The sequence below is a fragment of the Numida meleagris genome, chromosome 5 (genome assembly GCF_002078875.1).
Source record: "Numida meleagris isolate 19003 breed g44 Domestic line chromosome 5, NumMel1.0, whole genome shotgun sequence".
NCBI classification, from domain to species: Eukaryota; Metazoa; Chordata; class Aves; order Galliformes; family Numididae; genus Numida; species Numida meleagris.
The window spans coordinates 47,919,615-47,944,055 of record NC_034413.1 but is presented as its reverse complement, the minus strand read 5'-3'; the positions used below and the strand labels follow the sequence as shown (position 1 = coordinate 47,944,055).

General features: G+C 36.7%; 1 protein-coding gene across 7 annotated transcripts in view; it reads right to left on the bottom strand.

Annotated features, from left to right (window-relative positions):
* The window catches only part of PDE1A (phosphodiesterase 1A), a 218,950-nt gene that overhangs the window by 78,019 nt on the left and 116,490 nt on the right, over positions 1-24,441 (bottom strand). For 3 of the 7 annotated variants that reach the window (XM_021398641.1, XM_021398635.1, XM_021398634.1), the window contains exon 2: positions 6,208-6,280. The exons of 3 other annotated variants lie outside the window; for them this stretch is intronic. In XM_021398641.1, coding sequence (XP_021254316.1) covers positions 6,208-6,280 — 73 coding nt within the window. Of the gene's footprint in view, positions 1-6,207; positions 6,281-18,614; positions 18,641-24,441 lie in introns of those variants that run through there. One more of the 7 variants, XM_021398638.1, reaches the window with a different exon arrangement.

Genomic DNA, 24,441 nt, shown 5'->3' with positions numbered 1-24,441 from the left:
GTATATTTTTCTTTGTATCTCTTTTCTTAGAGATGTATTTCCACATATCACTGTAAAGGAAACATTTCCAAGGAACTGCATATACCTGATGTGCTGGAAGAACTGGCTTCCTCCCAGGACCCAACAACCAGTGCCAAAAGCAGCTCTGCTGCCTGTAGCTTTTGCTAGCTATGTCAAAGGAAAGGAGCCTACCTTTGGAGTAAGTCATGCTGTCCTTAGGTTTGGGGTTTGGCACAAGTTTCAGTTCTGATATCATGTTAAAATTCAGTTATTAAGAATATAGTTTAATCAAAATTCTGAAAGTATTAATAAAAGATATAATCAACATCAGATATGATAAAGACAAAAAAGCATTCATAATAAAACTACAACATAACACAAATGCTACTAATACCCATTTCAAGCAAAAATTAAAAAATGTTTCATAAGAGGAAAGTCCCTGCTGCACTGATTTTGCTCTAAGACAGCATTTAAAACTGTGCAGCCATTTCAGTGTGCAACATTTACAAATTTGAAAGGAATCTTGATGGGAATGCTATATGCCTGTTGCTCTCTGAAACAGAACGAAAAGGAATATGGGCAAATAATTATGGGGAGGATTAAAAACCAGCTAAATGTACACAGAATACATGAAAAGAGACAATCTTTCCATTTCCATCAGCCAAAAAAACATATCAACCTCTAAAAAGCCAGTGCATATAAATAATGTAGCTGCTTAGGTCATCTGCAAAGCCTTCTATACAGCAAAGAATTGAATTATGGTTTCCTGTTCCGTTATTTGTTGTCTTTGGTCAGTACCCAGGTGCATGGAAAAGTTTTCAAAGTAATGTTTATCACTGAAAAAGAAAATTCTTGGGAGCTACAAACTAGCTAGCTTCTTTAGCAGGAAGAAGAGGATTTGCCTAATGTTATTCTGGCACACAAAACATAAATCTGGTCTCAGAAAGAGCTGCTATATAGTCCAGGCTTTTGTTTCCTTCACAAGTTTCACACCATCAGAACTGACAGAAGATTTTACAAGCCCTAAAGTGCAAAGCCTTCTGTGTAAATATACATGTTCATTTTTAGTTATTAGCTCTGCAAGTTGTGTGGCATTGCTCCTATGATATTGTGAACAAGACAAATTTTGAATGTTCCGTCATTTATCAAAGTTCCCTTCAAGAACAGCTGCTGCACAGCCAGACTCGAGAGCTGGAGAACTCTGTCACGTACATTTTACCCACAACAGTTAGAAATTAGGTGGATAAGCAGTTCCATTAGCATCGAGAGGGAGACAATGTAATTAAAGGCTTGCACAAGTTGGCCTCAGAGCAAAACAAAACAAAAAACTCAGGATCCTAATTTCTGATCAGTCATCTTATACATTAAATACACATTATGCCCAGAAACAGGAGGCTTAAACCCATTACCAAATGCAGGCATCTAGTGCCATTTGAGAAGCCCTGGAGTATCTCACCTGGTCCCCAGCTGCTGCTCCAGAAGAGCGCAGGTGTCCTGCAGGTCCTGTGTCATATCTGCCAGCCCTGGGTGGTGTCCTGGGCACCTGTGGGTGCCTCAGATGGCACTAGATGTCTGTGTCTGAGCGACTGATTCCCGCCTAGGCTGTCATTTCTTTACAGGTTAAGCAGAGAGATGCTCCCTCAGACAGAAGATATTCAGTTCAGAAATTACTGAAATCTACTTCAAGACAAACGGGAGAGGGGTTACATTTCTTCAGAGACAGAGAGTGTGTGGGATGGTGCTACTGCAGTATGACATAAAAAGCTGATCTCGTACATGTGTTGTGAGCAGAACAGAAAAAAAGAGAAAGCCAGAGAGATGGAGACAGAAAAACCGCATACATACTGCAGTGTTCTGAGATGTCAGAAACACAATTATCCTTTGTTTTGCATGATTTTTCACCTCTTGCAACTGATTATAACCTGGGTTAACCTTGTAGGCCCTATTTGTTACCATGTCCAGGTTTTAACTTACTTCTCAGACAAGCAGGACTGCCTTCTGACATACAAAGGAAAGTAATATAGATTGTTACACCAAAATCTTTCTATACCACCAACACTGTATTAAAGGAGTACTGATTACAACTGCCTCCACTCTAGGGCAGTTAATGTACTGGCCATAACATAAACGTGAACCCAACCTATCTGATAAAACGTTTGGCAAATTTTTCTTCTCTTTTGAGATGAGCTGTGCTCCATTGTCCAAGCTTGGGCTCATAATCCAGTTTATTAGTTACTAGGTCTGCCTACTCGGTTACCCGGGGAACACACGAGTGCTCCAGTGTAAGCAGTGCCCTCCTCCTCCCCTCCTCTGTCTCCCAGCACTAATCTCTCTGCACGCCAACCCCATCCCCCTGAGCTGAGGACACACACTGATCTTCCCTGAGAAGAGACTGACTGAGATTTTTTTTTTCTCAGTCGGTTCTGTGAGACCAAATCTGCCCGAAGGAAGAGGGCTCACACACTGCTTCACACTGCAATGCAGGCTCCCACCTGGGCTTCACCTGGGGGCTGCACATTTGACCTTCAAATTCCTCAAAATCCCTTTCAGATAGTTTTGTGTAAGGATGAGAAAGAAAAAAGAGCTTAAAGGCATTGCTTATCTTAGGTACATTTTTGAAAATGACAACTTCTTGAAGAATAGCTTACCACTCTATCCTCATTTTAATATATATACATAGTTTACCACGTTCAGTCATTTTCTAGGCTTTATGATTGTATGTGAGATAAACCTTAATTCACAAAACAAGAATTTTTTTAGAGATTTTAAAAATGTGCGAGTAGCATGTATATATTTATGTAAAAGTAACAGTCGGAGAAGAGGAATCAGTGGCTGACAACAAGGAATTGAATGCTGGACAAAATGGACACTTAGCAGAATGTCCCGGCTGGATTTACTGAGTCTGCACCTTATGCATTCCTCCTCTCACTAGGACTTCACTTAGGGAATTTAATGAGTTTAGCTGACAAGAATGAAATATCTTAGCTCTCATGGGCCTCATTCTTTCATCTATACAAAATTATATTTGATAATTTATGCACAGTACCATAGGCCAATAAGGGGAATTTATTAAACCAATAAAATGTCTCTTTCCTGGGCTCTTTCTGTCTGTAGAATTTACAGATATCTCAACAGTCTCATATTTGCCATGATCATGGTACACATATCATCCCTAAAAGGATGATAAATACTACTTGTGATTTGTTTAGTTTTATGAGGTTCTGGAAATCATAAGTTTATGAATACACCCGTACAAGTGTGAATGCATTCATGGTCACTGCACTTGCTAATCTTTCACATAAACTTTTAGTATTTTTTTCTTTTTTTAAAGAGAACATTTGTCAATACAAAGCCAATTCATCATTGCAAAACAGAAAATGAATGTATTTGGGCTGCATACAACTCCTGTGCTATGCATGCACATAATTAATTCAGTGTCTTTATTTGTTCAAATTGAGACATTATTTGTTTCTTCAGATTCGCATTAAAGAAGACGGCACTTACATACTTTTCCCACTATTCACTCAACACTGCACAATGCAGGAGGCAACCATTTTATGCTGCTGCAGCGAACTCCCAGCTGCTAGAAGTTCTTTGATGTTGGCTCTGGCCTATGGCAATACTATTGCTGTATAGAAGCTTTCTGGTACAAAGTCTTGAATTACTTCATATTACTTATAAACGTAATATAAATAAACACATCCTTCTATCTTCATAAACAACCTATTCAGCTATAATCAGACTATTCATTTTACTTTTCAGGAAGCCATCAAAACATATGAAGGAAAATACTGGCCTGGCAACCACTCAGACACCTGTCTCAGCTCTTGTAAGAGGCCACTGGCCCTCTCACACTGCTTTTCCACTTAAAGATATCAGGAAAGCACCAGCCTCAGGCAGAACATTTGGTGCAGCTGCACAGTAAAGACCTTAACACTGGAGTCCCAGTGCTGAGACAGAAGTAAACTTAGTCTGTCCTTCTGAGAAGACTTGATTTAGCTCTGCAGCAATTCTATAATTGTAGAATTTACCGTTTTCCAAAGGATAGAAGTACTATTTGTTAAATCAGAAGGCCTTGTTTGTGAACAATGGAAAATACTACTAAACTGTACTTTTCAAATAGTGCCAGCTATTTTGCTACAGAATTGCACAGCATACCATATTACGTCACTAGAGACCAAAATAAAACCTTCCCAGAAACCCAAGTGCCCTATAATTCTAATTTTAAGAGATTCCAAAGTTATTCCAAGAAAATAGCTTTATCTAAATTTGGCTATTTATTCCTATAGTCAAACTGATTTTGAGCAAGGCTGTGTGTTTTGTGTAAACATAGGAAACGACACGGAACAATGTTTTCTCTGCGCACCATACGATCTGTATCTCACAGAATGTCAGCTGAAATGAAGAGCAGAACTGAAGCTTACGAGGGAAATCTTCACTTGTGATTCTGCCTTAGCACCAATTACATAAAGTAATTAAATAAAGGCTGCTTACCCCCTCAGTGACACCTGAAGAACATTCTCCATAGAAATGTCTGAATTAATTTCTAGAGGTTGTAAAGTCATTTGTCAACTGTAAAACCATACCTTCAGTTGTATGAAATACTTCAGAGGTCTCTCTTTGTTGAAAAAGCTCTGGACAAGTTCAAATGGTTCCACTTTTTCTGTACCAGAGCCTATCCACGAGTCTTGCGTATTCATTTTGTTATAGTTTTGCTCATGCTTTTGTTGCTACTGGCATTACTGAAATTTAGTCATAATTATCGGGTACCAAAAGAAATCGAAGCAAAAGAAGAAAGAAAAAGAAAAGTACATCAGCAGACAAGTATAACAGGTAAAACTGTATGGAAGTTCCCAGCTCCCTGACCTTTCCTGACTATTTTCTATAGAAAACATGAAAAGATCACAGTCTCATCCAGCTATTGCCTGACACAGGAGTAACTGCCACTGTTTAATTAATAGTGCAGTGTAAAAAATAGTGAAGTGCACTGCCACTTCTTATATTCTTTTTGATAAGAGGCTTATTTATTCATTTACTGTGATCAAGTCTGTTGGGTTGTCTAGAGAACAGCTGAATTCAGCACACATGGGCACAGGTCAGTTGTAAATGCCTGGAAGTCTCAGAGTGCCAACAGAGGAATCCCCTTCAAGGTCAGGGACAAACATGCCCTGCACATTGATCACCCAGAAGAATTTCATAAGAAGGTAAAATACAAAAAAAAATGACAGTAAGAGTAAGAGGAAAAAAACTACTGCCCATACCTTGTAGTAACCAAGCAAGGACATCCTGTGCAAGAGAAATTTTCTTCCTTCTCATATTCACATCAGGTAATATTTATCTAACTTGCTTAGTCTTAAGTCAGGAGATACACTACGTCCAGATGACAATAGTTAAAAATTGTGTCTCAGTCAGAACTTAAAAGTACAAAGTAAAACCTAATCCTGTAACTTTTGACCTTTCCAGCAAGGACAGCTTGTGCATAAAAACTGAATCTGACTCAATGATTTTCAAATAAAAAGACATAAGCATGTTTACAGCTTGGCTTTACCTTTCAAAAGTATTTGTGTTACAGTGGAATGCAGTGAATAAACAAACACATTTGTTTTGATAAAAATATAGTGATTTTAAGTTACTTAGCACTTGAAGAATAGTCTAAAATTTTATGGAGAATGTCAAACCTGATTTTTTAATTTTCCAAAAGCAGATATAGTTTCTGGTTTAAAAGATGACTTTCCAAAAAAAAAAAATTAAGAAAGAAAGAAAAAGAAATACATCATCACCATATGTTCACACAGAAAACATATGTTATGTGAAAAAAAAAAAAAACATTTTGGAGAAATCTCTCAAAAAGATAGAAATCTATCAATCATTAGATGTCTTGAAAGAAATACTTTCAGAAGAAATCCACAGTCAGTTTGTCACGTGTTCTTTGAGAAGTATGATCAAGTAGAAGGCCATAAAGAATCAGCAATGAAACACTTGATCCTCATTTATAGTCTGCATATTATTCTGCTCTGCTGTCACCCAAAATGATCTTGGCAAAGGGTTGCTCTGTTGTCAATAAAATCTGAATAGCTGCTTCAAGTTAGACCCACCCCAATTAAAAGTTTTACTAAAAATTTTGCAGAATCCTACCAATTTTGATTAATTCATGCTTAGAGAAAGAGGTTTTGCTAACATCTCCAAATGTCATCTTCACATACTTACTTGCATTCTATATTCAGTCTTGAGCAGAAGAAAGTAATCCATATAAATGTAGTAATGAGTGGCTCTTCACATTCTGTAATAAATACATGTTTAAGAGTTTCTATGTTGTATAGCTGCAGCCAGTAGGTAATCTAAGCTTTCCTAATCTATTTTCCTTTTTATGGTTGGAAATTTTCAAAAAAAGATTCTATTAAAAGAGTTTGAATCCCAAAGCATCTTGTTTGGAAGCTAAACTAGCAAATAACTGTATGGATTTCTATCCATACATTTCTACCATTGTAACAAAATACTTAACTGATTTATTAACTTACTACTTCTGTTTATCAACAATGTATGTTTGTATAATTTGTATTTTGGCTGTGCTAAAATGTTAAGATATAAAGTGGAAAAGACTTACAGTGTGAGGTTTTATTTGGTGGAATAGATTAAATTTTCATAGCACTTTCTGTCCAAGGATATTGTGGCATTCTATAAACAAGTTGAGAGTTACACACCAAATTTTTGTCTCTGTTCTACAAATAGGGGTACTGAGGAACATGAGAAGCTAGGTGCCCGGGTCATGGGAAATAACACACAAGTCTCTTGGCTCACAGGCTTATTCTTTGCCACTGTGTGCCATATGTTTCTCCTGTATGCTATGCCGCTCAAAACTCCAGCCGCAAGACATTGCAGTGATTGATTACTGGAAACTACCTGCCTGTCCAGACCTAATTTTTACCTAAAGCTCAAAATGCTTCCTACAGATTCCGGTACTGGTGCTCGCATTCCAGTTTTTAAATCACCTTTCTGCCATAATCAGAAAAGTTATCTCTGTTCTCCGGACTTACTACTCCAGCTTAAAAAAAAAAAAATGGTTTCAGAAGAGTTGATTATGCCAAACTTATTTAATTTTCTTGGGCATGAGTGGTTGCATCCAGAGTAGCCACAGCCTTTCAGATGGAGTTGGAAGATTATATAAGCCTGCAAACTTTTAACTACCCTGATATAAGTCTCTGCAATACATAGAAATATAGTGCAAAACCTGGTCAACTTTTACTACCTGTGCCCCAGAGGACTGTCTTTTCTTTCTTTATTCAATGTATATCTTTATTCAATGTAGCTGTTCGTTCTCACAGTCCTCTACAAGACAGTTGGCTGATTTAAACTTTTATGATTCTGAAATTTTCAGAAACTGTAAGGTTGAGCAGAAACGGAAGGACAGATCTTCTACGGAAAAAGGTTTTTTTCCTACTTATTTTACCACAAGACATTAGCACTAAACTAGTAAGACACTAATTTGCTGTCATTGTAGCTGGTGCACCCAAGTGACAGCATCATCAAGACTCAGATAAAGCTTCATAACAGAATGGTGGTTATAAAGCCTAATTCTGCTTGGTTTTATTTCTGACTATTAGAGATCTGGACAGAGTTGCTGACATTAATATAATTGCAAGATCACATCAGTTACACACTCTTCCTCCATATTGAAAAGCATGTTTTGCAACGAACATTAAAAAGTTAATTTCCTGCTAACTCAGGAGTATGTTGAGGAGGGTTTTTTGTACCTTTTTGTGTACTGCAGAGTCTTTACAGGTGATTCTCAGCTCTCTTTAAAGTGTATAGGATTGAGAATTACAGGCTGGAAGGGACCTCAGTATGTCCAACATCCTTCCAAGAGCACATCTAGCCATCAGATCAGACCATTTTCTATCCATAGGCTAAAGGAAACTTATCAGAACATACTGTAGCTGTTGCAATACAGTGGATCCATAATATCTGTAGGTAAGTAAATTACTTGCTGAAGATATTACAATATTAATGATGAAAAAAAATTGATTGCTCCATGCAAAGTAATTTGAAGGCTATCAAGTACCATAATCCTATCAGAAACTCTGATATACAAGCATTTATTATTTTTACAGTACTAAAAAACAAAATAGGTAAGCCTATCTGTTATAAATTCATGAAGTCAGTCTTTCACATGAAAATTACCCTTATTTTCTTTCTTAATTTTTAAATTAAAGACAGATGATCCTAGAGTGCCAGAAGCCGTAATCAGTCCAACAAAAAGTATCGATTTTCAGTTGCTTCATGTTCAAAAAGCTTATGAGGTGATACTTCAGCTGTTAACAAATTAATGGAGCTAATGATAATTCCACAATATTGTTAAATTCAAATCACACTCATAAAAGCTGTGGTTATTTGAATATATTTTCACATACAGGTCTAGGCTAGAGACCATCTTTGTTTCAAACTGATGTTTAGCTGTGTAACTCAGTTCTGCTCTTTGATATCAAAGTGATTTTTTCACTAGAAAAATAAGCAAGGATAACAAGATTTTTTTCATCTATAAATCATTTTATAATTGGTATACTAAAAAATGCAATAATGCTTTATGTTTCATTTTTCTCCAAGGTACATAAGAATAATCATCTTATTTTGTTCAAAGTTTTGCACAGGATGAGGTAAATATTTCAGCATCATTAAATATAGATAACCTATTTTCGTTTAATTTCCTTTTCTAAATTTCTGCTACATAACAATTGAATTCCCGTCACCAGTTCTATTGCTGCTTAGTAAATAGTAATACTAGAGCAGTTACTGCCTTTTGTTCATCAAGTACTTAAGGATGTTGCCATATTTTGGGTTACGTTCTAGATGTTCTGGCATGTATCAATGCCAACATTTACTTTCATAATATAAGACATTATGCAGAAATAAAGTAGATATGAAAGCCACCAGGGTAGAGGCCAGGAGATATTACAAAACTTCTGGGGACAAAAGGTCCTGTTTGCTGTTTAAGAGGACAAACAGCTCTACATCAGCAAATGAATGGGTGGTGTTTCCCATGTACAATATTTACAGTACTTGTACTTATTTAATACTAACCAAAAGCATCCTCAAAACATACTTTTTAAAATATTTACTTTGATTTTAGTGTTTATATGCCAACAATCGGAATTCCAGTCAAGGGTACTGATGAAGAAACTAATTATTTAGCCACATCTTTTGAAAAGTCTCCACATTTTTTACAATTTTACAATCTTTTCCCCATCTATGCATAAACTCCACAGAATTAAATTGAAATATGTATCAGATTTCACACAATCTTGAAAAGTTTTTGCACCTAAGATGTGGTATTTCTCACATTATTTAAGAACTCCTATGATGACTGCTTGTCCAAAGTCCTCATCTGCCATGCAGATGGAGGAAACTCCACCCACTGGTAAAGGCCCATTAATGCTACTAGTGGAATTAGCAGTTTCTCAAAACTCAGAAGTCACCACATGCCTTAGGAGGAACAGTTGAAACACATACAAGCAGATCTCCCTGGCCTAATTTCCTCTCATTCAGTATGCACAGATGTTAAACACATTTTATGGCCTACTGTGTCAGAGGTCTGTACTGCTTCATAGAGAAGTTCAAATGTTTGATTGCCAAATGTACAACTTGAATTCATAACTGTTTTTTTCTGATGTGTAAAGCAAACTAGTTATCAGCAAACAAAAGACAGAATTTGTCCTTGAATCAGCGGACTATTTAAGCATGTGAGCATCTCTGAAGTCCTGACCAGCCCTCTGAAGTCAACAGACTGCTTACATGTTTAACCTTCACAGATTTGAGTGTCAGAACAGATATAATCTGAGCTTATCTATTCTGATTGCATGAATTTTTAGAGCTGCTTTTGATGAAGATCATTAGCTTTTTTCCAATTCACTTTCCTCTTTAGTTTTCAAGCAGAGATAAAAAATTGATATCTTGGTCACTTTCTTTAGATCCCTGGTAGGTAAATCAGAGAACTGTGGGACATATCCATGGTCACAGGCTACAAAGCACACCACTGCAGCACAGATATGCAACCTGGTGGCACATCGTGAGATTTTTACAGAAGATTTTTTTCACTTGCTACTACATTTTATTTCACTATGTCTCCAAATAAAATTACACCCCCCAAAAAACAGCTTGACATATTAAGGCCTTAATTTTGAGAGCTACTCAATAAAAATCAATGGTAATTGTGATTTTAAATCCCTTTCTGAACATTCAAATCTTATGTTGCAACCATACAGTATTAGAATATATTATTCGGAATTTGATCAGGGGAACTACATGCAGATTATGAACTATTTAAAATTCTCCCAGTCTTTTTCACAACAAGGTTTCGTAAGCTTTATTTCAAAAACCTCAATGTTTAAATGTCCTTGATTTATGCTTTATGGTGCAATGGAATTTGTTTAATTGTTATGTTTTAAAATATCTTTTTATTACTACAAAAGAAATAGTGAGGATTTCTCAACACAATGCTACACAGTATTCCACAAAGAGAACTAATTTACTTCTCCCAGTTGTTCATATCCTAGACTTCAGTAAGCATGATGTATTTCGTTCAATAAGCATGTTTCACAGCAACATATACCTTAAACACGCACATTATTCATCACAAAAAAGTGATAATGCTGGAATTCTTTAACTAATGATAGATTTTTTTGAGAAGGACAACACTGAATTACATTATTATCTCTGTCCTTAGATTCCAATTATGGGCTGTCTCTTCTACAGTCAATTGGACAATACAAAAATCGGATCAAATTTGGCCTTGTTTTGGAGGAGAAGACCTCCAAAGCTTCCTTCTGACATGCATTATCATACAACTCTATGTTCTGCAGTCCAGTAAAGACCTTAAAAATACTTGTTATTCACAACTATTAGACTAGTTGCTAAATTTTCATTTATCACATTGTAAAGCTACATTTACTGAACGAAAAGCCATTACAATAAGCTATAATAACTAGAATAAGCTTGGGATCTTGTAAAAGAACATATGAAGCAGCTGTTTATCTACTTGAATGGAGTCAAAGTAGTCTCAGCTACCAATAGCTCAGTATGAGTTATTCTTGGCATATTAAACACAGACCTCATTTAATCACACCGAAATTCTTACTGACTTCTGCAGAGGTGTGAATTTTGCTCAAACCAGAAAAACTAGTAAAGAATATCATAAATTACTGACCTACCTGAATATGCTGCAGGTTAATTACCTCGGATCTTTTTAGTTCTAGTTTCCAAACTTAATCATATCTTCATAATTCAAGCAATATTTGTCACTTCCCTTTTTTTCCCCCCTTCTTAAGCCTGTCTAGTGAAATCTTTTCATTATTAGTGAAGGAGCTTTTCGGCAACAATTAACATTGTATGCTTTTATTTTTGTTCTTACCAAAAGCACATCCATGCTGGGTCACAATGAAAGATCATCTAGCTCAGTAATCAGTTTGAAAACAGTGAAAAGCAGATGTCCAGCGAAGAAAATGAGAGCATAAGCAGTGTACAGTGATACTGGATACTCTCCTAGCCTCCAGCCATAAGAGGAACAAGGACTCCCTGACACAGAGGTGGTTTCTACAAATTTAGAAATATATTACTTTTCTATGAAATTTTTCAGTCTCATCTTGCACTCATGTAAACTTGTGTTATCCAGTGTTCTTTGCAATGAGTCCCTCAGGATAATGGTATGTTTTGTAAAGAATCATTAATCATTTATTTATACAATGTCATGATTATGACATTTTTGTTCATTACTAATTTTGTTTCTTACTCTGGTAATTCTAAACATACTTATGATTTATAACATGGGAAATCCTGTTGGCACCATACACAGCTGTAGAGGCGTTGTTTATTTTAACCAAGGATCACATATACAAGGGCTACTCTGAACGTAATGCCTCCTATTTTATTGTGTTGGCCCACAACATCAAAGGTGGTTGCTGGTGGTATGGCAGTAGAGGTCGAACCTTCCTACCAATATTCCATTACATTTTGTTGTCATGCAACAGATGGCAGCAGAAGGGCAATCTGAGAAAATGGCATCTCACATGAAAGTGCATACAAAGCAAAGGTGTGTCATTGAATTCCTCTATGTGGAATAAATAGCACCCATTGACATTCTCTGATGCCTGCTGAACAGTTGTGGAGACCAAATAGTGGACGTTAGCACAGCAAGACTGTGGGTGGTGCATTTCAGCAGTGACAACAGCGACATGAAAGACAAGTCACGTTCTGAACAGCCATACACAACAGTCACACCACAAAAGGAAGAGGGTCTCAATCAGATCATTCATGTGAATAGGATGATGGTGGTGACTGTGTCGAAAAATAGCGCTTTGTAGTTGAGAATTTGCTCTGTCAAACAGTGTTATTATGCTCTTTGTATCTGTTGTAGTTTCCATGGAAATAAATAGGAGGTATTAGTTCTGGAGTGACCTACATACAAGTCTTCAAAAGATTTTATTTACATAATAGAGTACAGCGTATTACATTTAAGAGATTTTTGTTTTTGTTGTTTTTTTAATAATTAGCTCTTGTGGAAGGATATAAAACACATTTAATCATCATGCAAACTGGATTCCTACCAGAAAACTTTCTTTTCTATTTAAGATGCTCTGAGAGTAATGCCTCCTATTTATTTCCAAGGAAACTATGGTACAAAGAGAACAACATTATTTGATAGAGCAAATTCCCAGCCACACAATTTTCAACATAGTCATCACCATTAGCTATGCACGTTCACCATCAGTGAACAAAAGCCTGCATGCTGTGCTCATAAGAATCTGCACCAGCGGAGGTGACCCACTGCCACTGTTGCCACTGCTGAAATGCACCACCCACCACCTCACTGTGCACATATCCACCGTTTGGTCTCCATAAGTGTTCAGTAAACATTGATGACTGTCAATAGGTGCCACTGCTGGTAGGCTGCTGGCTCATGGCCAACCTGTTGTTCACCAGAACACCCAGATTCTTCTGTGCAGAGCTTCTTTCCAGCAGGTCAACCCTTAACCTGTACTGGTGCATGCAGTTCTTCTCCAGGTGAAGGATTCTACACTTGCCCTTATTGAACGTCATAGGGTTCCACACCACCCGACTTGCCAGTCTGCCCAGGTCTTGTTAAATGGCAACACAGCCTTCTGGTGTGTCAGTCACTCCTCCCAGCTTTGTATCATCAGCAAACTTGCTGAGAGTGCACTCTATCCATTTATGCAGGTCATCAATTAAGATCTTAAGTCAGTACTGACTCCTAGGGTACACCAGTAGCTACAGGGCTCCAGCTAGACTCTGTGCCACTGATCACAACACTGTGAGCTCTGCCAGTGAGCTAGTTCTCAATCCACTTCACTGTCCACTCATTCATCCCACACTTCCTAAGCTTACCTACAAGAATGTTATGGGAGACAGTGTTGAAAGCCTTGCTCTCATCTACCCAGCCAGCTGTGATATCACAGAAAGCTATCAGATTGTTCAAATGTGATTTCCCCTTGGTGAATCCATATTGACTACTCCTATAAGTGAAAAAAAATTCAAAGAAAAGGGAGTGTAATTAATGGGAACAAGAGACCGGACCAATCTTGATTATAGCAGAAGGTATAAACAGGATTTAACAGATAATTGGAAACTGTCAATATTAGACTTGACTGAGTGCTTCAGGAATGGAGGTGAAGTTTGAATATAAGGAAAGAATCTGGAGGGAATAAAAGTTAATAGAACTCAGCGCAAAGGTGAGGACAGGGGATTGGGGTAAATGTGTGCATATATAATAAGAACTGCTCAAAGCCTTTGGACTGAGATTTGCACAAAATTCTTAGTTCATTCACGTAAGCTCAGTAGGCCCAAGAACTATGGAGATGATGAATCCTAAGGCAAGGCTGCCTTAATTACTCCAGTATTGGGATAATTAACTCTTCTGTGTGCTCCGAAGGGAAGACTTAAAAAGTTTCTTCTAGGCATTGAGATGTATCTTTTAAAGGTAAAGTGTTAAATTAGCTAAATAATATAAATTTGCCAGGATACAAATATACATATCCAAATCATTCCATAAGTCCACCACTACCTTTAAATGGCACTGATGAGCTACTGGTGAGGTCTTCAGATTTTCTTTTTTGTTAAATGCAATAATCATCATGAACAGATTTACACAGGAAATAATTTCTTACGTATCAGTGTGTCTTCCCAGTATGTCTGTCTTGAAAGAATCAGCAAACAAAAAAAATAATCAAACCACCAGAAAGCTGTGAAAAGTCTTAGAACAGAAGGAAATAAATTGTGATGAAGGCAGCTATCAACCAGTCATTTGAATTTGTAGCTGTCCAATAGTTCAGAACATACTTTAAGAGAATAGCATACTGATTAACTGGGGAAGTATCAAACCGTGAACCATTTAGCTTTTTGGGTTTTATAAGGACTGAACGAAGCAATCTCAATTGACTTGTTGATGAAGCAGCACAACGAGTGAGTAGAGTAGAACTTACATAACTGGATTTCCAGAAAGATTTGAACACTGGAATACCTAGAAATGTTTGCTCCTTTTTTTTTTTTTTAGTAATTATTTAACAATGGCAAAACATTACTGTAATTGTCAGATTTCAAGCCATGTGAGAAGAAAGAAGATTTTAAAGGTATTGCAAGTGCACAGAAAGCAACATTATGAAAAAAATCTCATATCATTGGAGCATAAGAAAAATACAAGAGAACATATTCCGTATCTATTTCAAAGAAAGATAGAAGTATGCAATGCTGAGATAGACTTAATGGGACCAAATGTTCATGCTAGGATGTCACTGAAAAGCTCCTATAATTCACAGTTAACTACAACTTAAAAATGAAATAGGGCATTACATCTCATGACTTTGCTAAAAGAAAAACTGGAATTAAGTTTTGCTATAGCCAATTTCCTGCTATAGAAAGCTGAAACTATTCGAAGTATTTGTCAGGAGCTTGAAAGGGTCAATTAAAAGTTAAAAATAATTAAGTATAGATTGGTTCACTTGTGACTAGACTGACAGCATCTACAAAGACTTTGATATCATTAAAAATAAAAAAAAAGTTATTCAGTATGAGACTCTCATATTAATAGCCTGAAGTTAAACATGGAAAAACTGAGGCTGAATATCAGGAAAGCTTCCTGGCAGTGGAACAAACTGGGCTCCCAAGGGAAACAATGGAATCTACATAGCTTTAAAGTTTTAAAACTAGACTAGACAATAACACTTAGTGTCGTTTGGGGAATATTTTTGCACTGGCAAAAGATATGGCTGCATGACTTGATACTGGTAGGTCACTGCCATCTCTGGTTTCCATAGTTCTGCAAGGAAATGCATAACCCCTCCAATAGCACAGACAAATAAGTTATCTGTCTCTATTTTCACAAACTTTAGTAAAAATCAGAGGCAGTCACATTTCCCAATAAAATGCTTAACTTTAAAATATTTTCCTTTAATTATTCAAATCAAACTCACAAAAATGATTCAATCAATACATATTGCAGGGTATGATTTCATTATTTGTTGTGTGCTGTGGTTTCCTCATGTATTAAGACTGAATAAAAATGTAAGATTTTAGGTGAAGCGGAATAGCCTATGCCCTGCTGATTTGATGTACTAATTTATAATACAACAATGCTGTCAAGGAGTACTGTTATGTGTTTTCTGAGATTAAGTTGTTGTCATGGTGACTACAGTTAGCCTATAGGTGTATTTTTCTCATTTACTGTCTAAAGAGATATTTTTAATAAAGGCAATGGGAAAATATTTTTAGTTTAAAGTTTAACCATCCTGTTAAATATTTCTTCTTATTAATATGCCAAAACTTTTTAAAGCCTCTTGACACTCATTCCTTTCTGCACACATTGTTTTCTTTACAAACAGAACATTTTATGTTTCGTGCCAATTACTGCTGTTGTTTAACTTTCATATAAACCCAACTGACGTCAGCGAGAATGCACAGGTGTAACTGTCAGTAGAGCAGTAACTAGAAGTTAGCTGTTATGAATAAGCAGTACACTATGTACTAATATGCCAATAAACATAACGATTGCCCCAATTAAGAATGTTTTGACAAGTTGTATAGTTTATTGATATACCCTAGCAGACCATGCTGTCCTGATTTAGTCTTTGAGTTGCCTGCTAAGAAACAAATTTACCTTGTGTGCTCAAAGTGAGGGAAAATAATTGGCTGGAGCAGAGTTGTTCTGCCTGTTATTTATGTCACAAAGAAACAAAAGTGAATATTCATTTACTAGCAAATGATTGTAACATGGAAACACTTTGCTTTCCAAAATTAGGTGGTTGAATCAAAAGTAGTTACAAAAACTGCCTGCTTTTTTGAGAAACAAATCTGAACCAGTAAAATATTTGAAGCAATATTCAGTAACTAACATGAAAGAGGATTTGAGAAAAAAAACAAATCACGCCACAGGAATATTTATTCGCTTAAAAAAAAAAAAAAGAATGTTTAATGAGAAAGAGCTTTACATTCTGAGGATACACCCAAGGGAGTGTTGTTGCAGTGTAGAAGTTTTCTACCTTTTAAACCTTGTTTCATTAATTCTGACATTGAGATAGTATTGCTGATGGAAAAATTAACAGCAAGAAAGCGCTAATAAATCCAAGAAAAACATGATACTTAATTGTGAAACAGAAGGTTTGATGGCACTGTTGTTAAGGACGCCTTGTGGCTTTTACAGCTCTGTTTATATTTCCAATACACTACGCAAACTTTCTTCAGCTAAAAAAAAACATGCTGTAATGGAACGAGAGGGGAAAAGGCTATATTGTGAACAACTATTCTGTAATACCACCATTACAGGGTCACGTCCTCTGAACAGCTAGGATATATTTAGTTCATTTAGTGGATTTCTTTGGCTATACAAGGGACAAGCATCTCACTGCAAAAGGCAGCATAAACTGAGACTGTCATTTAGGGGTGAAAGTATAATTTAAATGTTAATAGACCTACTACTGGCCCTAATTTCCCTGCCAATTGATATTATATTCCATGATATCAACATAATTAAATATGTAATTAAATACACATTCTTGACACCGAAGTGATAAAGCATATCTACAGGGAATCACCCTTCAGACCTGTATTTCATAGCCTTCACTATTAACAGTACAGTGTGTCTATGAATTGTTGACTATAACAGTGAATCTACTGTACGGGGGCCAAACTTTGCACCATTGTTTGACATACAAAAACCTTCTATTAATCCTGCCAGACCTCACTGTTTATTACACTAAATGAGGGTAAAAGTATTTGATAGTCATACTCCAGTCTCACCTGTCCACTCTTTCCAGCTTCTCCAGAAGGCACCTGGCAGGGTAGTCACAAGGTGAGTAAAAGCAGAAAATGAAAGCATTGTCTGCAACCCTGATAAACAACAGGACTGGCTTCCCCCATCTCATGTGCCCAAACAGACTCAGCCCTTGGCTACTGCTACACACTGCTGTGCTACGTGGGGAAATAAATGTGCAACCAGGATGATCTCAACATAGTTTAGGTGCAGTGGGAAAGTTTACTCTTAACAGTACTGCAGAGCCAACCTCAGCAATAAATAAAATAGACTATTTCTTATCAAAGCTGTTCTACAAAAGCAGGGACCTCATTTCTCTGAACACAGCATGGTCTTCAGATACACAGCGCAAGTAAGAACTCATTTGGCATCCTAGGAGTTGTTGGACATATACAGAACAAAGTTCCCATGGCTATTGGGATCAAACCATGGTTTTCTTATCTCTCCTTTCAAATTCGTATGACAGCACAAAATGACTAAGAAGCTGGGGGGTTTCTGGCTTTTGGGCTACCCAGTCTGTTGCCAGTCATCTTCACTTTTGTCCATCACAACCTTGTACGCACCCATGTAAGACTGTTTGCTTCCAGCAACAGGTCTAAATTACTGTGTTTTTTCCTTCAGTTCTTCTTTACACAAAGACTCAGCAGGACAATGTCGACAACTTTAGATACAGTCAGAAGCCATACCTTGAAAGGAAATGCACTCTTCACAGAGGCCTATTGCACAAGGTCATGCCTAGCATCAGAATGAGATGACACTACAATAGCTGTGCAATCTTTCAGATCCCAGTAGAAGAAAGTATTGTCAGTGGATGTTTTCAATGCCAATCTTGACATATTTCTTTTCCATACCTATATTTGTAGAAAGATGGTTTAACGAAGCATTAGAGCACTAAGATATACTCACAGGCAAGACTGCCTCTGCGCATGCTTTAGCTTAGATTTATTACTAAGCCACTTCAGCCTGGAAAATAAAGTCAGTGTTGAGAAATACAGTAGGTAGACAAAGTTGTGGCAAACAAAATGCTGGTGAACAGCTAAACTGCAGGGAAGAAATACCAATATTAACAGAGTATAAAAATAAAACAGAAATAAGGATTAAAAGATAAACAGCTGATCAAAATCAATTAGATCAAAGTCACACTTTCTGCAAAGATGTTAATATGAATTGTGGAAAAAATAGCAAAAAAGCTTACAGTACTGATTTTCCCATAAGAAGTCTATTTTACTACATGCAGTATCCTAATCAAGTACCAATGTGAGTAAAGGGTGTTTTGGAGCACTAGTAGATGTACAAGTCAGTCTACCTTTTATCCATTTTGTATCTTTCTCCTCTATCCTGGGAAAATTTCAAAACTGCTGACAGGCCCAGCATGGAAAATCACTGCTCACTACAGCTTCCCATGAAACTGTTTTCTTACCTGTGCACGCACTAATGATCAAACAAAGCCACTGCCCATTTTTCTTTGAAGAGAGTTGTGCAGCATGACAGGCTAGTTGGTAACGTTATATGAATTGTTTGCAATCTTTCACCCTTCTGTGAGTAAATATTAGTTTAAATATAAAAACACCAGTGTAGAAGAATGTCACTCTTCAGAAGATACTTCAGGTCAGAAAATATTTACTTTTTACATTATTTACTGTGATTTTGTTTAGAAAGTAGTGAAGGGTAGCCCTTATATTATTTCTAAAAGCATCTTTGGACACACATTGCTTGCAGAGAAGACTTCAGCAATAAACTGTCCACTGAACATTTCCTCTACATTTAACACAGAATACGAACAAATAGAGTTTCAGGCACTTATTCAGGAGATTCAATTTTTACATAATAACCCCAACAAATATGATTTGGAGACAGTGGACTGCTCACACTCCACAACAGTTCATTATTTTGCTTTGAGGATTCCTTAAAGCATACCTCAACAATCAGCAGTTTTTAGTGAAATGATAATTCTGCAAAAATGCAATTTTGAATCCACAAAGCCAGTCTTTTTCCTCTTCTTTTTCAGAATATATCAGAATGCTAAAATACTCTAGGAACACTAAAATCTGAATAATAACCACAATAAAAAGATGACGATGAATACCCCAGGCTTCAAAAGCTTTCTGATTCCTCTTTAAAATATGCAGTTTCATGAAAATGTATACATAAGTCTATCAAAACTTTTTTATAGAATTTCGTTTAAGACTACTTTATAGTGAGGTAGGAAAATTAAATAATTTTTAAAAATTTAAAAAGTAACCCAATCTAAACAAGCATTAGGTTGACCAGTAGTTCTGCCAAACAGAAAAGAGTCCTCAGACTTCAGAGCTAAAATGTCTTTTGTTCATATTCCCTTTCCATCATTAGAATTTTTTAAAAAGAAACCCAAGTTTTTTCCTTTTTTTTTTTCCATCAGTCAGAAACTGTTCTGAAGTCACTTTATAAATAATTCTAATTCCATATCAAGAAAGCAAATGAGTAAATAAGAGTCGTACTGTGGCAGACACATTTTGCACAGATGAGAATTGAGAGCTAACAGTTAAGAAAAATAACAGAGAAAAGGTTACAAAAGGAATTTTCCCATGAGCCTTTTGCTCCCTACATGCTCTAAACCTTCTCATCTGAGAAAACTCAGATGGTCACATCATACCAAAAATTACCAAGTGAAGTGGGGGTAGGATAGTAAGTGGCTTTGCCAAGCAATGGCAGTTTTTGCTCTCTTGTTCCTTTGATGATGGTACTGCTTTCTCATAGTAAAACAGATCTTAACAGTTTTCTTTGCAATTACAAGAGAGAGAAGAACTTTAAGAACTAATAAAAACAGAAGCATAACTAAAACAAATACTAAAAGCAAAGTCAAGTATTTCACTGTATTTTTCTGACTCATACACTCCCTGAGAATGCAAGATAGTTTCTCTGTTTAGTAGGCAGGCATAGATAAATTTATTCCTCTTCTTTTGATTCTCTTTAACAGCGCATTCTGTTTTACCCTTTTTGGCATGATCAGAAGAGATCATGGAAATAATTAATGGTACTGGTTTATGTTTTGCTTCATTCTATTTACACAGCTATTTTAAAAAAGAAGAGAGGAAGAAAAGTTTGCTTCTGCAACACAGGTAGCTACTGTTTTCTGAAAGCTGTGCATAGCAGGACTTCACTTGTAGGGTATCAAACATATATGGAGAGAGACAGCATTTCAACTTTCCTCTTTCTAGATTAACTGGACTGTATGGTACATGGACCTGTCAGAAAGAAAGCAACATGAATACATGCTGAAATTGTGCTGGCATCAAAATAAAGATGTTTTCCTGTTTTTATTTTTTTCACAGTAATGTAAGCAAATCCCAAGAAGTGTAAGGACATTTGAACTACTTTACTGATCAGATTCTCACTCAGGTTTATATAGAAGTTGTAGTTTTAATCGTTTTGACAACCTTGAATTTTTGCCCTAAGCTTCAGATCTGCAGGAACCAGGAATCTCACAGCGAAACTGCTAACAAAAGTAATTTTGTTAGAATAATGTGACTGACTTTGAAAATCACCTCATATATCAGAGCTGTAATTTCAAATCTATCCCAGTCAGCAGAGAGGACCCATGAAAACAGAGTTCTTTACTGAGTTGGACAGAATTCCCTGGGGCATGGGCTCTGTGACCCTAGCAAACTAATACTGAGTCTACTGAAACTCAAATTTATTGGAAGATCATTACTATCAATTTGAGATAAAATTTAACGGAGTTACTAAAAGTTACAGTGAGATGAAAAATAACCTCTGTCACTTTTCAAGTGCCAGGGAGCCCCACAGACTCTCTGAAGTAAAATCAGAAATTTTCTTTGACTTGAAAATATTTTTTTGCCTAGCTTTAGAAATGGCTGTACTGCTCTGGCTAAAACCTTCAAATGAGTTTTAAAAAAAATCAGCTAGAGCAATCTAGCGTGGAAAACTTCAGTGTAGGTTTGAAAAGATTATAAATGAATGAAACAGATCTTTTTAATTGAAGTGTTGGGCAACTTTAGCACAATTGCATTTTGCAGTTTCCATTCCTTCTATATTTTTATCTTTACGCTCTTTATTTCCCACTTGAATTACAATACTGCCCAGAGGCTTATCTGCATGTGAAAGTTGATTCTCCTAAAATGCTCACTCTCCTCGATCTCCTGCAGCTACTTACTACAGCACATGCTGAGAATACTGCATTAGCACTGAACAGAGCACAGCCATAGTGCTTGGTTCCTATTAGGGTAGCAGCTGGAGCATCATTGGCTGTGATCATCTATTCAAGGAATGGCATTCACAGGTTATAAATTCAAGATATCTTTCCTTTTCCTTTAAATATCATTTCCTCATGACTTCTTTTCTTGCGCTGTTCCAGCTCATACTCACATTAACAGTTTGTTTCTGGAAATGCTCTCCAGCCTGTTAAATTTTTTATTGTGAAATGTTTTGACTAGAAGACAGAGCACTCGTCTCTAAAGCAGAATAGAGACAGCAGCCTGTATATTCCTTGAATGAGCCAAGATTTTTCTGTCCACTTTAATCATAGTTTATCTCAGCCAGAAATCACTCCAGTTTGCATAACGTTCCAGGAATAGTGAAAAGCTACTTAATTATATCTACAGAGTACTTAAAAGTCATGGATAAGAAACCATCAAGGGAAAAATAAGGAGATACTGCCTTGAATATAAGAAGTTACCTTTCCAACGTTTCTTTCTTATTCACTTACTCCATTAAGAAACACTTTAATGAAGTGTCATGGTTTTATGATTTTCAGTTATTGGTATTCCACACCATAACATCATGTAGTGGATGTACCTGGTTCTCAGAAGAGAAGGACTACTACATTCCCCAGGGGACTTTGCTCCTCTGTTACCGTTTCCAGTCAGAGGGAAAGATAAAAACTTGCAGATCACAAGACCTTGCTCTCTTTCCGCCCATCCCTCGTCCTGGCAGCACCTCGCTCCCCAGCTGTCTTATCGTCAGTATTAGAGTAAGGCCTACCTTGATTTTTGGACATTCTCGCTCATTGTATTGGATTTATTAGCTTAAATTGTAATTATATTGTATTATAGTGTGTTGCTTTGCATTCTGATATCTTATTTAGTAAGTTAGTTTGTTTCTCCTCAGATTGTTGCCACTGTTTTTGCTCTCAGGCCCATCTCCCTACCCATTTTTTTCCCTTTTCCCTTTCCCAGGGTGTGGGTCCATGGGTCCCCCGTCCCATTTGTCACAGAACCGGGCTGAATGCCCATAAACCATTGACATGAAGGTATGATATTGCTGAAGATTTTCATATTGTGACTCCAACATAGGAGACAATTTTTTTCAATATTACCTTCCCAAAAAGGGCAATAAAAAGGGAGTGTTTCTTTGTCTTGAGAGGTATTCAATGAAAAAAAAAATCTCAAAAGAAAGACCACACCTTTTCCTAACCAACTTTAAGTAAATCCAAAGTGAAATCATTTATTTGAAGTGTGGCTCCATGCACTATTATTTAAAATACAGTGATAAAAATAATCTATTATTTCCAATAATACATATACATACCTATTGATGTCTCTATTGTTTCTTAGTAAAGCTCCTTTACCTTTGATACAGGTAAATAGGTTGCTCAGAGTCCCATCCAGCGTGACCTCGAATGTCTCCAAGTACGGGGCATCCACCGCCTCTCTGGGCAACCTGTTCCTGTGCTTTACTAGCCCTAGCATAAAAAACTTGTTTCTTATGTCCAGTCTGAATCTTCCCTCTGTTAGTCTGAAACCATTTCTCCTTGTTCTATCACAACAGATCCCGATAAATAGTCTGTCTCCCCTTAAGATACCAAAAGGCCACTCCTTTTGGTCTTCCCAGAGACATCTCTTCTCCAGGCTGAACAGCTCTGGCTCTCTCAGCCTCTCCTTGTAGGGGAGGTGTTCCATCCCTGAGATTATTTTTGTGTCTGGAATAAGTCAAATATTCTGTAAGCTTAGAGCACTAAAAATTAGTAAGTGCATTTTATGCAAAATGAAGTGCATATTTCTAAGTCTCATTCATTGATTTCTAAGAATAGCTTTAAATTTTTTGTCTTGCTGATTTATAACTTTTTTTTTATCCTAGAAAAGGATTTATATTCCTACAGCTATAATTCTGTAGATTTCTGCTCAAATTATGAACACATTTAACTCGAATCCTTAGATACCAAAGCTTCATTGATGAATTTTATATCACATAAAATAAAAATCCCTTTTAGGTAACTGCTGTTATAAGATTGCCAGGGGCTTGTAGCTGAAACTGCACAACAGTAGTCAAGTTTAGTGACCATTTCATATAAAAGAAAGACTGTTACAATTTTTCCTAACCTTAAGTTACATCATTAACATCAGTGAAATTGAAACAAGCAAACAAAAATCCCACAAAGCACTCACTCCAGATTTGACAGCACGCAGATGGATTTTACGTTGCTAGAGGTACAGAAAACTCAATTTAGATTTGTGAAGCTGCAGCAATTTTTTTCATACTGCCACAGGACAATGGGGAATGGTTTTAAGCTCAAGGAAGGAAGGTTTAGATTAGATGTTGGGGGAAGTTCATTACAAGGAGAGTGGTGAGGCGCTGGAACAGGCTACCCAGAGAGGCTGTGGATGCTCTGTCCCTGGAGGTGTTCAAGACCAGGTTGGATGGAGCCCTAGACAACCTGGTCTAGTACCAGATCTAGAGGTTTGTTGTCCTGCCTGTGGCAGGGGTGGGGGGGAATTGGAACTTGATGATCCTTGGAGTCCCTTCCAACCCAAGCCATTCTATGATTCTGTACTGTCATACAGAGGTTTGGGGCTAAAGAGAGAGACGTTACTTATCACAAAGCATTGTTTGTACTTTTGGAAAAAGATATGTTAAGCTCAATATGTTCCTGTTTAGATTTAGACCCAGTGTTGCACATATGGTATTTCTTGATCTAATGTCTGGTGAGATCCAGTTTTGGTAATATCTGAACACTCTGGATTTTCATAAAATTGTTATGTAGATTGTAGCCCTAACGACAGCTTTTTATCATTTTTCCAGTATCATTTACTATGCATCCATAACATCAATATAGTTAATATGTGGTAATTAACGTAACAGAGCAGTCTTAACCCATTAGTGTGAAAGCACCAAGCTACTTAGCATGTCACTGAACT